Source organism: Marmota marmota, unplaced genomic scaffold (assembly GCF_001458135.2).
Source record: "Marmota marmota marmota unplaced genomic scaffold, marMar, whole genome shotgun sequence".
Taxonomy (NCBI): Eukaryota; Metazoa; Chordata; class Mammalia; order Rodentia; family Sciuridae; genus Marmota; species Marmota marmota.
In genome coordinates, this window is record NW_025999913.1 from 9,859,167 (window position 1) to 9,872,466 (window position 13,300).

General features: G+C 41.4%; 1 protein-coding gene across 2 annotated transcripts; it reads right to left on the bottom strand.

The window, feature by feature from the left end:
- Positions 1-590: 590 nt before the first annotated feature.
- Mcur1 (mitochondrial calcium uniporter regulator 1) lies at positions 591-10,090 on the bottom strand. 2 transcript variants are annotated; one of them, XR_001504374.2, is made up of 8 exons: positions 9,826-10,090; positions 9,274-9,375; positions 7,971-8,012; positions 7,080-7,151; positions 4,024-4,077; positions 2,360-2,538; positions 2,003-2,117; positions 591-668 (listed from the first exon to the last, which is right to left on the bottom strand). XR_001504374.2 is itself a non-coding variant. In XM_015494041.2 (7 exons), the coding sequence occupies exons 1-7, from the start codon at positions 9,877-9,879 to the stop codon at positions 613-615; spliced, it is 495 nt and encodes a 164-aa protein (XP_015349527.1). In that variant the 5' UTR covers positions 9,880-10,080; the 3' UTR covers positions 591-612. The 2 variants fall into 2 exon arrangements, 1 of the variants encoding a protein (XP_015349527.1); XM_015494041.2 differs by lacking the exon at positions 2,360-2,538 and having other exon boundaries at positions 9,826-10,080.
- Between the last annotated feature and the right edge of the window lie 3,210 nt (positions 10,091-13,300).

Consider the following 13,300-nt stretch of genomic DNA (forward strand, 5'->3'; position numbering starts at 1 on the left):
ATTACAACGCTTCATTAGGCAGCAAGATTTTCTAGCTGGAAGGCACATTAAAAATAACATAACAGTAACTTACTAAGACAACGGAGTCGGCAGCAAGCATTCTTTAGGAGCAGAAGTACAGCTGTATTAACCAGAACCAGCCCAGCAGAGGCAGCGCTGGGGCGGGGAGCGGTGAGGGGAGGGTGGGTGAGGAGTGGGCGCTCAGGGTTGGAGTCAATGATTCTTCAGCGCTTATAGCCACAGTCCCCTTTTAATGAAGACCCCAAGTCCTCTATGTGACAAGAAGATTTCAAATTGTAGGGAATTACAAAAACACTTATTGTCGGTATTGCACCAAGGTCAGACCAAGTGCACGGATCACTAAGTGGGGTCGTCCAGGTGTGGGCCACACCCCTTAGTTATCAAGTTAACTAGGCAGAAGGCAAAAAGGATGATCAGAGAGTCCCTGACTTCTTTACTTTGGCTATGTGCCCATAATTTGTGTAAAAATAAACAGTATGCATTAAGTCAAATCAGAATTAAAATTTGAAACAAGAAAAAAAAAAAAAAAGAGACAATAGTCTGGTATTCTTAAGGCAAAACAATGGAAATCTCTTTAAATAGACACCTTTATTACATCCACAGGCGATAAAATCCCAGAGCTACTGTCAGGCATGTAAATACAGACCCTGTAAGAAAAAATAATTGAGTATTATTAGTTCTACTACAGCTCCTTGAGGGAACATGTTACACTGCATCAGATACTGTAAGTAGGGGCTGGGGATGTGGCTCAAGCAGTAGCGCGCTCGCCTGGCATGCGCGGGGTGCTGGGTTCATTCCTCAGCACCATATAAAATAAATAAAGATTTTGTATCCACCAAAAACTAAAAAATAAATATTAAAAATTTCTCTCTCTCTCTCTTAAAAAAAAAAAAAAAGATTGTAAATAAGCTAGAGGTGACCTGAAGTGCAGGAACCTCTGCTTATTAAGGAAACACATCCAACTACCTCTCCGCTATGGGGGAGAAAAACAAAAACAAAAACAAAAAAATACAGAAACTTGTCTGCTCACTAATATGCCAAGAAACATCTGCCTGTTAAAAACAAACTAACTCCATATCTTGAGACCATCAACTTCAAAGTACAAATATATTTAGTATTCACGAGAACTTCTCAAGAAAGTTTAGGATCACAAAGACTCTTGGTCACAAAGCATACATATATGTGTGTACATCCACATATGTGTATGCAAATACATATACATGTGAATGATTCAGGTACAGATATTTTAATATATATAGTTATAACTTTAAAGTACCTGATTAATCTAAGCTTTTAAAACCGATTTGAAATAATTTCTGCATTGTTTGTTTGGCTGTAGCGCTGGGGACTGAACCCAGGGCCTTATGCATGCTAGGTTAGGTGGTCTACCACTGAGCCACATCCCCATCCCCAGGTGGGAGAGAGGTACTGGGGACTGAATCCCAGGGCACTTTACCACTGAGCTATGTCCTCAGTCCTTTATTAAAATTTTTAATTTTGAGATGGGGCCTTGTTAAGGTGCTGCTGCGCCACTGCCCAGCTTATGTTTTTGTTTCTGATACATGAATCTACATTCCCTCTTTTGGCTCAAAAATTGCAAATGCAAAATGACCCCTTAAAAGGAGTATTACCAATCAAAGCAGAAAGATCACAACTCAAATACCTTCTCTTTTATTCATAAAATATTTCCTTTATTGAATTCCTCTAAAATCCCAATAGCCATAATCCAATGATATTATTAAATTTATGACTTGTTCAATTGTAAAGTACACCATTATTTTTATTTTACTAGTGAGTAAAGAAAGGATAGTAAGAAAGAAAAAAATACCAATGAAAGAATAATACTTCATCTATTGAAAATTACAAGAAGCTTTCCATGAAAAGAAGTGCTAGAATCAATGAAATGCAATATTTGACTTCTATAAAGTTTGACGTATTTCCTTGCCATGTTGTTTGAACACTCAGACACCAAACAGCTTACCTGCTAGATACTTGATGGTGTCGAGCTTGTGCGACTCAAGCATGGTTTTGAGGCCAGCGACCTCCGTTTCTATCTTCCTATCTGTCTGCGTCAGGGCACGATCCTGTTGGGCATGCTTTCAAAACAAAGAGCTTCAGAGCATTAGGAGGCTTCAGGTCCTGGCCCCCAGCCCTCCATCCCAGAGCACCTTCCTGCTGGGGAGCCCCCGGGCAGCCTAGGGGAGACCAGGGGCCATGCTTTAGGTCTCCAGGCCTCAGTTTCCCCCTGACTGGGAAAACAAAAACAGACCCCTACAACCTTTGGCCGCCCTTCACACAGGCTATTTAGAGAATCAAAAGCGAGAACCCGCGTGCAAACCTTTCGTGAACTAGAGGTTGCCGAGCCTGATGAAGCATTACGAAGCCAGTCTGCCCTCAATACAATGACTGTGTTCCCTTCCTCTGACAAAAATTCTTTTGACTCCTTAGGCAATCCAAAAGTGACCCTGCTTGTCTTGACGTTACTTCTAGTCCATGTTGGTAATTTACAGCTTTCTTCTGTAGTTCAGACATCAAGTGCTTCATTAATACAAGGCTTAGCTACCAAGGGTCTCTTTGTGTCCTTCCCCAAATCAACACAGTTAAACCAGGTGTACATTCACCCGCAAAGAGGTTGACATTATGTAACTGCATTCAGGCCTGAAACCAAGACAAGGCTTCACTGAAAATCCTAGGTCAGGCCAGCAGTCTCTTACCATTACCAATTCAGGCAACGAACAAGGAAGTGAATGCTTAAATGTGTTCAAAAGTATTCCAGAGCAACATCTCAGAATCCTCTCATGGAAGCCTCTTAATAGATTTCACAGGTCCCTCATGTGAGCGCTGGGGCCTGAACCAGGCCCATGCTGAGCACATGCTCTCCCACTGAGCTACATCCCAGCCTTTGAGGGAGGAGAGAGGAAAAGGAGTAATGCAGCCCGTAATTAAAAAAATGAGACAAGGTCTCCATTCCTTACTATTTGTCAATCACAGATTTAAATTTTCATCAAGATCAAGTATTTTGTTAAGTGTAAAATACTCAACTTCTGGGTTCACACCGAAAGAACTGAAAATGGGCTCAAGAGCTATTTACTTTCCATGTTTGTTGTAGCATAAAAATAGCAGAAAAGGGAAGCAACTCAGGTGTCCACTGACAGGTAAATAAGTAAAACGTGGTATAAACATGCAATGGAATACAATCAAGTTGTGAAAAGGAAGAAATTCTGTCATGTACAACAATGTGGGTGAACCCTGGGGACACTGTGCTAAAGTGAAACAAGCCAGCAACCAAAGGCAAGGACTGCATGATTCCACTTACTAGAAATTACCTAGAACAGTCAGACTCTAAAGAAAGAAAACAGACCGGTGGTTGCCAGCAGCTGCAGGAGGAGGGAGTGTGGAGTTAGTGTTTAAGGGATACAGTTTTAATTTTGCAAAATAAATACCACTGAACCACAATCGTAAAAATGGTTATTTATTTGTTTGTTTGTTTGTACAAGAGAGGGAATACAGGGGTGCTTAACCACTGAGCCACATCCCCAGCCCTATTTTGTATTTTATTTAGAGATACGGCCTCACTAAGTTGCTTATTAGCACCTTGCTGTTGCTGAGACTGGCTTTGAACTCAAGATCCTCCTGCCTCAGCCTCCCGAACTGTTGGAATTACAGGCGTGCACCACTGTGCCTGGCTCAAGATGGTATTTTTAATATTGTGTATATTCTTTTTTTTTTAATATTCAGTTTTTAGTTCTAGGTAGACACAATATCTTCATTTCACTTTTATGTGGTGCTGAGGATGCCTCATGCATGCCAGGCAAGCACTCCACCACTTGAGCCACATCCCCAGCTCCTATATTATGTATATTCTACCTCAATTTTTAAAAACCTCATGACATAAAGCTGCATATCTTTCCACAATACATAATTACAAATGACAATAACTATGAACAGGATGAAATGAAGATGGATAAAACTACAAAGAAAAGTCAAAGTGTCATTTCTTACCAATTCCATGATTTCTGTCCTCAATTCCAGCAGCTTCCTTTCGTTCAATGTGTACTGAAATAGACACATAATGCAGGTCAGACCCTGGTCCCCCTGATGGCCCCTCTCTCCTCTGCTGCCTTTGAGGTTCTGGTCTCAGTCCTCCCTAGATCACCCCAACACAGAAACCCCCTGGGGACACAGCAGCCTGCTCCCGTGGCTCAGATTCTGTGACTCAGCTTTCTTATTCATACTTCCTGCTCTGATCCTCGGATCTCCTTCTGTCACTGGTCACCTCTCTACTGTGGTACCAGGTAACAACCTGCACTAAATCCCACTGGTGCAGTAGCACTTCATGGGTCTGATTAGATGGAGGCTGAGCCACAGGCTTTTTGGCTCTGAGACGCTGAAAATGGTAGAGAACCAATTCAAGTTAGGAGCTGTCCCATCAGCTGTAAGAAAACAGGTCAGCACTGAGGTGAAGAGAAAGACCAGGACAATAGAAAGCTGGGGAAAAGATAGCTCCAAGGAATGTTCTCTGTGACACAGACACTGCACTGTGATTATAAAACACAACACAAAAATGTGAGAAACACTAAGCTACTGCCTGTGGGTTCAATAGAACAATACTCCTGCTCCGGCACGGTCACACCCAGTCACAAAGGAACCTACCAGCTCCAACCCTAATTAAAATGGCTCCTGCCTCTGGCTTTTAATATCTGTGAAAGGATTTAGTACAGTTTTATTGACATTAAAATCAAAATCAGACATATCTCCTCAGTAGTGGGCATTAGGATTTAATTAAGCAAATGACACATTGTAGTTTAAATGAAGATTTTTAGGACTTAAATTAATGTTATTATAAAGGAAAAAGTTAATGCTTTGAAATATCTAGGAAATTTCTGGGTATAAAATGTTCCCCTAGGAACTACCTGAACTAAGCAACTGGTAGTCAGTCCCTCCTAGAACTATCAGGGAATAGAGTATAAAAATACCATTTCTTAGAAGTAAAACAAAACAAGAAACTGACAAAAAATAAACAATGCCCAACCCCAAACTAAACTAGTTGCAAGACCAACAAAGAACAATGTTCCCCAAATACCAGGGTTTCAGACCAGGGCATTAGGTGTCAAGCTGCCACCAGGGGGCAGGGTGGAGCTGGATTTTCTGCACACCTTAAAGCACCAGCCCTGACTTGGGCACCAGAAGAGAAGAAAGCCTGGACATCCCACAAGGCAGAAATGACACTCATGTGGGGTTCCCTCTCCCCAAGCCCCATAATATTTATATACCACACTGCTTTTGAAACTGGCTGTAAATGTTGCCACAGTTCATTTAACTTTTAATTTAATAACCTCACTAAAGGAATTAGAAGGCCAAATGACTCATCTCCACCAAGGCATGTTACCTACACATGAGCTAACATGCTACTGCAGGTTCAGCATCACCAGGAACAGCTTCCCAGCTAGGTGAGTAAGTCACAGATTCATGGCTTTAATCAACCTTCACTTCCCATGTTCTAATCTCCTAGATGTGCTTTTTATCAGCTTGATTGCTGTTCTAAATCAAATGAATTCAGACTTAAAAACATGACCCAGGAGAATAAAGGTAACCAAAAGTGTCTCTCCTAGGTGGCAGTCATGTGCTTGCGGTCACTACTGTTTTAGGGAGACTAGGTGATTTCATCTCATGGCTGATAAGTATCCTGAGACTAGAAGATGAGTAACATGGGCATGAAACTGTTTTGTATAATGAAGTTCAATTTAACTCTTGAGGTCCAGCAGCAGATCCAAAATACAATTATGCATTTATCCGAGTTGCAGTATTAGCTCCATTTACCATTACAGCACACATTGACTAAAGGGAAGTTGTGAAAAATGAGTCTGCACAGGCGGTGTCTGCAGGTGCATCCACACTAGTTCATGCTGGGAATATGCCCCACGTGCCCACTTGTCATTAAGCCAAGGAAAAGAAAGGCACCTAACTAACATGGCCATCTAGAGAAAGCCTGAGCAGAGAGGTGAATGCCTAGACAGGTTAAAAACCAAATCCAACACACGCATCTTCAACATAACGCCTTCTCTCTGTATTTAACAGACAATATACAGGGTGCAGCTCCATGGTATAGCGCTTGCCTAGCCTGGGTTCGACCCCAGCACCACACACAAAGACAAAACAGAAATATGTTTTTTTGTAAGTATTTATTTTTTTAGTTGTAATTGGTCACAATACCTTTATTTAATTTATTTATTCTTATGTGGTGCTGAGGATCGAACCCAGGGCCTCGCACGTGCTGGGCGAGTGCTCTACCGCTGAGCCAAAACCTCAGCCCCAGAAATATGTTTTAATCCAGAATTTGTGTAGAATTTAGTATTATTTAATATTGCTCATCTGAAATAATCAACTTTTTCAAAATGAGGGCCTGCAGAGATTTAAGTCAGTATTAAATAGATCAAGATTGAGTTTAAATTGCTTATTAATGTCTATGTAACACATTATCTAGTATCTCTGAAACAAAGGTTTAAACCCAATTTGAACAAGATTTTAATATTAGCATTACTTTTTTTTTTTTTTTATACTGGGAATTGAACTCAGGGTGCTTCCACTGAGCCACATCCCCAGGTCTTAATATATATTATTTAGAGACAGGGCCTTACTAAGATGCTGAGACTGGCTCTGAACTTGTGATCCTTCCGCCTCAGCCTCCTGAGCCACTGGGATTACAAGCATGGGCTACCCTGCCCAGCAATTTTGAAAGCATCAAATTTAAGCCCTATTCCAAAACAGAGTGAAAAGGTGTTGTCTAACACTAAAAATTGGTAAATATTTTAACAATACTTGTGACATGTATGCAAACTTAGAACTTAACTAAGCACTCCATCCTGAAAAGAAATGAACGCGTTATTTATTTATTTTAAAAATATTTATTCTTAAACTTTAGGTGGACACAATTTCTTTATTTTACATTTATGTGGTGCTGAGGATTGAACCCAGTGCCTCGTGCATGCTGGGAAAGCACTCTACCACTGAGCCACAACCCCAGCCCCTCATAATTTATTTTTAATAGAAGAACATACCAATTCTTTTACTCTGCTTTTTTCCAGATTGAAGTCTAATTTGGTATCTGTCCGGACTTTGATCATTTCATCCTAATAGAAAGGCAAAAACAAAGAGAAATCCACAGTCAGAAATTCACAGCTCCTGAGGACCTGAGCCCAGGACACCTGCCCAAGGGAGCCAGCCAGGGAAGGGCACGGCCGGAGGTGGGGCCAGGGATAACAATGTCAGGGGACTGTGGAAGAGCCAGGCTGGCCCTGTCTTCAGGCTTCCAGCCACATGTATAGACTAGAGTCCCTTCCGAGAGGCATGCCAGCCCAGAGTGGGTCATTACTGCTTTCTGTGTTGCCCAGGCTGCCCTCAAACTCCTGGGTGGCAGGGGACCACAGGTGCCTTTACTTCCAGATGTCCTACATAACCCCCTGTGGAATTCAGGAATAAAGCAGCTCCCCAGATAACTATGGAAAGCCAAGATGAAACATTAAGCTCTGGTTGAAGTAAAGCCTTCTTTTTGAAACTCATCAAAATCTTTTCTTTTTTAAAATCAATACTCTTTCCTCCTTAAAAAAAACAAACCAAACCAAACACAGCTGGCCTGGTAACCATTTAAAAATCACATGTGATTTTCTAAAGAAAGTCACTTTTAAGAGAAATCTAAGGGCTCCACCTGGTTACTTCACAAACATTTTGATTTAAAATGATTTAACTCCTCCTAGAAGGCAATTTTGTTAATGAATTTGGTTAGACACTGGCGACTTATTCATTGGCTGTGTTAAGTCTTGCAATGTGAACTTTTGAAGCATATTACATAAATATTTCACCAAGAATTAAGTTTTTAAAAGTATATAATTATTTCTGACATTATGCTTATAAAATTTTAAAAAGTCAGCATATAGGAAAGAGAATCTTACCATTACTTGTTGCTTTAATTGATGTAGTTCAAGTTCTATTTTCTAAAAACACATTAAAAAGAAACAAGGATGTGTTTAGAAAGTTGTAAAGAGTAACAAGAATGTTTAGAAAGTTGTAGGAAAAACATAAAACTTGATAATCTACAAATACTACAACATGTATTTATGCACAAGTTCTTAAACTTTTTCCCTCATTTAGCACAAACTTGACAATATTCAGAGCTCAAATGTGTCATACTCTATGCCTGTGCAGACCTTGGAATTAGTTTTAACTCATCTTGAAGGTTGTGTAAAATTAGTGATGTAACTGCCTTTTTTTTTTTTTTGTTACCAGGGACTGAACCCAGGGCGCTTATCCATTGAGCCACATCCCTAGCCCTTTTTATCTTGAGACAGGGTCTTGCTAAGTTGCTGACGCTGGCTCTGACCTTGCAATCAATCCTCCTGCCTCAACTTCCTGAGCTTCTGGGATTACAGGTGTGTACTACTGCCCTTGGCTACACAACTGTTTTAACATTTGCTTGCAGTAACCTTACTTTCTTTAATATTTCCTTCAAAAAAATTTTTTTCCAACTAATTCTGCCCTCAATAACTGATTTTGAGGATGACTCTGAGAGTTCAGACTTTACCTTTTAAGGATAAGGTTTCTTATGAGGTTAAAATCAACAGGCAATAAATAGCCTTCCCTTATGGGCTTTAAATAGGATTGAAAATAAAAGGAAGATGCGAAGAGAACGATTACTTAAGTGCTGACCCACGAGCCACGTGCCTTGCCTGAAGAAGGGAGAGGGACCTGTGCAGCAGCATGTGACCTGGACAGCCCTCAGCTGGGCATCGTTCCCACACACCCCAGGAGGACAGAATGGCATACTTCTGTGGCACTGCAAACACTGACATGACTGAGGTCACCAGCAGGACCCTGAGATGGGTGACGCTCTGCCCCCGCATCTCCTCAGGGTACATACTTGGAAGTTCGTGGTAGTACACACTTGTGCACTGCCCATCTTGTGCACTGCCCATCTGTGTGTGTGTTTTACCTCAGTGTCTTTTTTTTTTTTTTTGTATTGAGGATTGAACTCAGGGGCACTCAACCACTGAGCCATATCCCCAGCCCTATTTTGTATTTTTATTTAGAGATGGGGTCTCACAGAGTTGCTTAGCACCTTACTGTTGCTGAGGCTGGCTTTGAACTCGTGATCCTCTTGTCTTAGCCTCCCAAGCTGGTGGGATTACAGGCGTGTGCCACCGTGCCCAGCTCAGTGTCTTAATGTAACATATTTTATGAGTGATCTGTAGTTTTTACCTCATTTTCTGCTCTGAGAGCTGAAAATTCACTCTTCTCCAAAATGATCATATCCTTTTTCACATTAGCAATCTTAGACATTATTTGCTGAAGAGTGATCTCCTAGAAAGAGAGAAATGACACATACAATCCAGTGAGCCCAGCAGTCCACCTCCTGGTGTCTGTACCTGCTGTCATCGCCACAAGGAACTAGACAGATAAGGACTGGAGGGGGCTCAGTAAGGTCACCACTATTCAAGGTGAGAAAACGGGGAGAACAAACCATGCAACAGATCACCACCACGTGAATCACAAGTCTGTGGACCAAGGACACGACTCTGGCCACATCTCCATTTATTGAAGTACCCTGACCAGGACAGACAGCTTTTGAGCATAGTGAACTTTTAAGCATGAAGAGTCTAATTTTATGCTCTATTCTCTTTTGCCTCCTATGGTTAAAATTACTATATATTTTTCAACCAACTATTATCTGAAAAGTTTCATGAATACTAATTACAAATAACACCCCACTTTCAGATTTCCAGTTTGCTCACCCACCAGGACCACACTAACCTGCTGTACCTTGGTGACCATGTCTTTGTAGACGATGTTCATATTGGTCTCCATGATCTTGACCAGTGCAGAGACAATGATTTCTGCTTGTTGAGTAGTAAAACCTAAGCAAGCACACACACGAATATGATCACACTTGGAAGAACGCAGCTGTCAGGATAAGACAATCCATGCCCACGTGAATGTTCCGTTCTGAACCCAGAAACAAGAGGGAAGCAGTGGGCAGGAGGGCGGAGCTGAGAGCCACAGCTGGGATGTGCCCGTCACCCTGACGGGTAAGAAACATCCCAGAGTGTCCCACACCCAGTCAGGTGCCCAGGTCATTATGACTTCCAATGCCCCTCCCGCCGCCAAAACTCATGTCTTCAGATGGGTCTGCCACGTGATAAAAGGCTGACTCCAAATTACAGATGCAGGACTGTTTGTACAAGTTGTTGTTTGGGGTGGTGCCAGGCACAGGACTCCCAGATTCAGGATGCCAGGCACGCACCTCACCAATGAGCTACATCCCCAGACTGTTTTGATCATTTAACGAAGATTCATGGAAATTTTATTTTCTTCTTTATATTTCTCTAAATTGTCTGAATTTTCTATGGTGGACAATTTATCTACCACATATCAAATTACTGACTGTACAAATGGTAATCTAGCTGTTAATGTAACTGGGGTTCACGTGATGCTTTGACTATATCCCTGGTAGCTTTGAAGCTTACATGTTTTCTCTTTTTCCCAGTCTGTCTTTTCCCTAAACTTCTTCCTGATCTCCCCCTCCATCATATCTACTTCCTGATCTACCCTTCCTAATCTAATTTTCTCTGAATCACTTCTATAAAAGCACCCTGTTCCTATGGCTGGGCAGAATCACAGCCTTTGGGACAGGAGTCCCCTATGTTTCTCCTTTGGTAGCAAAGCAATAAACCTTCTTTTCCCATTTTCTCAAAACCGTGTCTTCCTTACTGGATTGAAGCCAAGGACCGAGCTTTCAGCCACATTAACTTATTTAATGCTAAATGATAAAATCAGTTCTTTGATTTTTTCCCTCAACATTTTCCTTCAGTCAATAGTCTGGGAGGTCCAAGTTGGATAAAAGATATTTTTTAACACTCAACAAATGATGGTGAATCAAATTATAGAGATTCGCAACTTGGCATTGTTAATGTTTTTAATAACTGTTGTCTGTAACTCATATTTCATGTAGAAAATTTAACAAAATATTTAAAACTTGAGTGCCTGAATAGCAAATTCCTTCTATTAAATGCTTCAGAAGAATCAGTACATTCTAAATAATACACATTCTGTTTGCTTGAATAATAAAATAATCTGTCTGGATAAGATTAAACATGGGACTATAACTAACAACGATTTTGAAAGGAGAAGAAAGGACCTCCAAAGATCTACCAATTTATTCAAAAGTCTTTTATTTTTCAAAATGTGTGTCAAGCACATCTTGAAGAAACACCCAGAAGGGTCCCCACCAAAATGTTCTTTGTCTAGCTCTGGGATACTGGGCTCTGAGGTTTTTTGGTTTTCTTTTCTGCCTTCCTAATATTTAGAAAATGATCATGTTATTTTGCAACCTTTAAAACTTTACTAAGAGTTCTTGGTTAAACGTAATTAGGACTTAACAGTTATGAGGAAAAGAAAAAGACAGACATCCCTGTGGAGAGCCATCCTCACGCGTGACTGGGCGACTCCCGGTTTGGGTCTGAGGCTTCTGGCTGTGTCGGAACTTTCCCGGCCCTCTCCTGATGAGAGAACCCGTCCGTGTGGGGGTGTGACTGATCACTGACCCCGGGGGCCCAATCACTGACCCTGACCTTGGAGTGCGGCCCCCCCTCAACCTTCATTGGATGGAATTCTCCCCTGAATTTCTTGTTCCCCAATAAAAGGCTACTCTCTGGCGTGCTCGCTCTCTTTCTCTCCTGCTAGCCCTGAGTAATCCTTGCTGCCCTAAGGGTGGTTTGAGGTTGGAGCCAGAGAGGGGAGCCGTCTCGGACCTGGTCATAGAAAAAGGTAACTGAGTCTGTGTGTTTTATTTCAATCTCTGCTAGCTAACTTTTATGCCAAGAACCTCATTAATGAAACCAATGCGCAGGCCGCATGGTGGAATTGGCGCCCAACGTGGGGCATTCTAGATTAGCTAGATTGAGTGGGAGCGCGCTATAAAGATAAGATAAAGGAAGTGGTGACAATTTAGAGTCACAAAAGTACCTGGAGATATTGAAGGAAAGAGACGTTAAATTAATTAAAATGGGAAATTCAACTTCTACGGATAAGGAAATGTATCTGACTATTTTAGACAGTATAATTAATCAGAAAGGAAAACAGATAAAGAAAGCTCAGTTATTACAATTCTTAAAGATTGTAGGCGAATATTGTCCTTGGTTTTGTGAACAAGAGTCTCCAAATTTATCTACTTGGGAGAAATTAGGAAGAAAGTTACAAAAGGTTTATATTTCTAATGAACTACCTGGAGGCATAGAAAGTATTCAGAAAACTTGGACAGGCTCTGGAAGTTTGTCTTTTTGAGTATATGGGCCAAAGTTCGTGGCCCCCTGAAGACCCGTTAAAAGGCATGCAGAGGGCTATTAAGTCTATTCAAATGGAAAATCTGCCTGAGGCTAAGTTAATTCCCTTTCCCTTAAGCCGTTTAAAAACAAAGACGCTAGGGGCCAAACCAAAAGTTAGGAATGTGACCTTAAACTTGCAAGACCAGGCTAGCCCGCAGGGAGATTATAGGGACGAATATCATAGAGGAGAAACCTCCGAAGTCCTAGAAAGCCCTCCGGAAGAGGTAGAGGATCTTCCTGCAGAGGAGAATCTGGAAGAGATTCCTAGAGGGGCACAGAGTTCTTCTCAGCCACATGGCTTAGAAGCCCAATTTCAAAATGGCGACAGCGCAGAGTCTGACCATGAATCGCAGTCTGAGGGAGAAGAATCAGACGTTGAAATTCAGGACTTACAGAGAAATCTTAACAGGCTGCGATTAACACCGCCTGCCCAGGCTATTCGAATTCGGCCAGTGCCTGCTAAAAGGACAAAATTTAACAGGTACGCTGGATTAACAATGACTTTTCTTACCCCGTTCCAGCGAGGTATTAAGAAAGCACAGGAAGATGGGGAGGATACTAGCGGTTTCCAACTTTTTCCAGTTTTTGAGCAAGTTAATGAGCAAGATCAGAGAGTTAGAGTTCATGCTGTAATCCCATTTAAAACCATTAAGGAACTAAAAAGTGCATGTGAGACGTATGGTCCAAATTCGCCTTTTGTACAGAGCCTGATAGAAAATATTTGCTCGCAGCCCCTTCCTCCTAGTGATTGGATTTCTTTTTTTTAATTGGTTGTTCAAAATGATTGGATTTCTTTAGCTAGATCTTGCCTGAGTGGGGGAGATTTCTTGATCTGGCGAACTTATTGGACTGATTTTTGTACTGAACAGGCAGAAAAGAACAAAAGACAGGATATAGAAACGCCA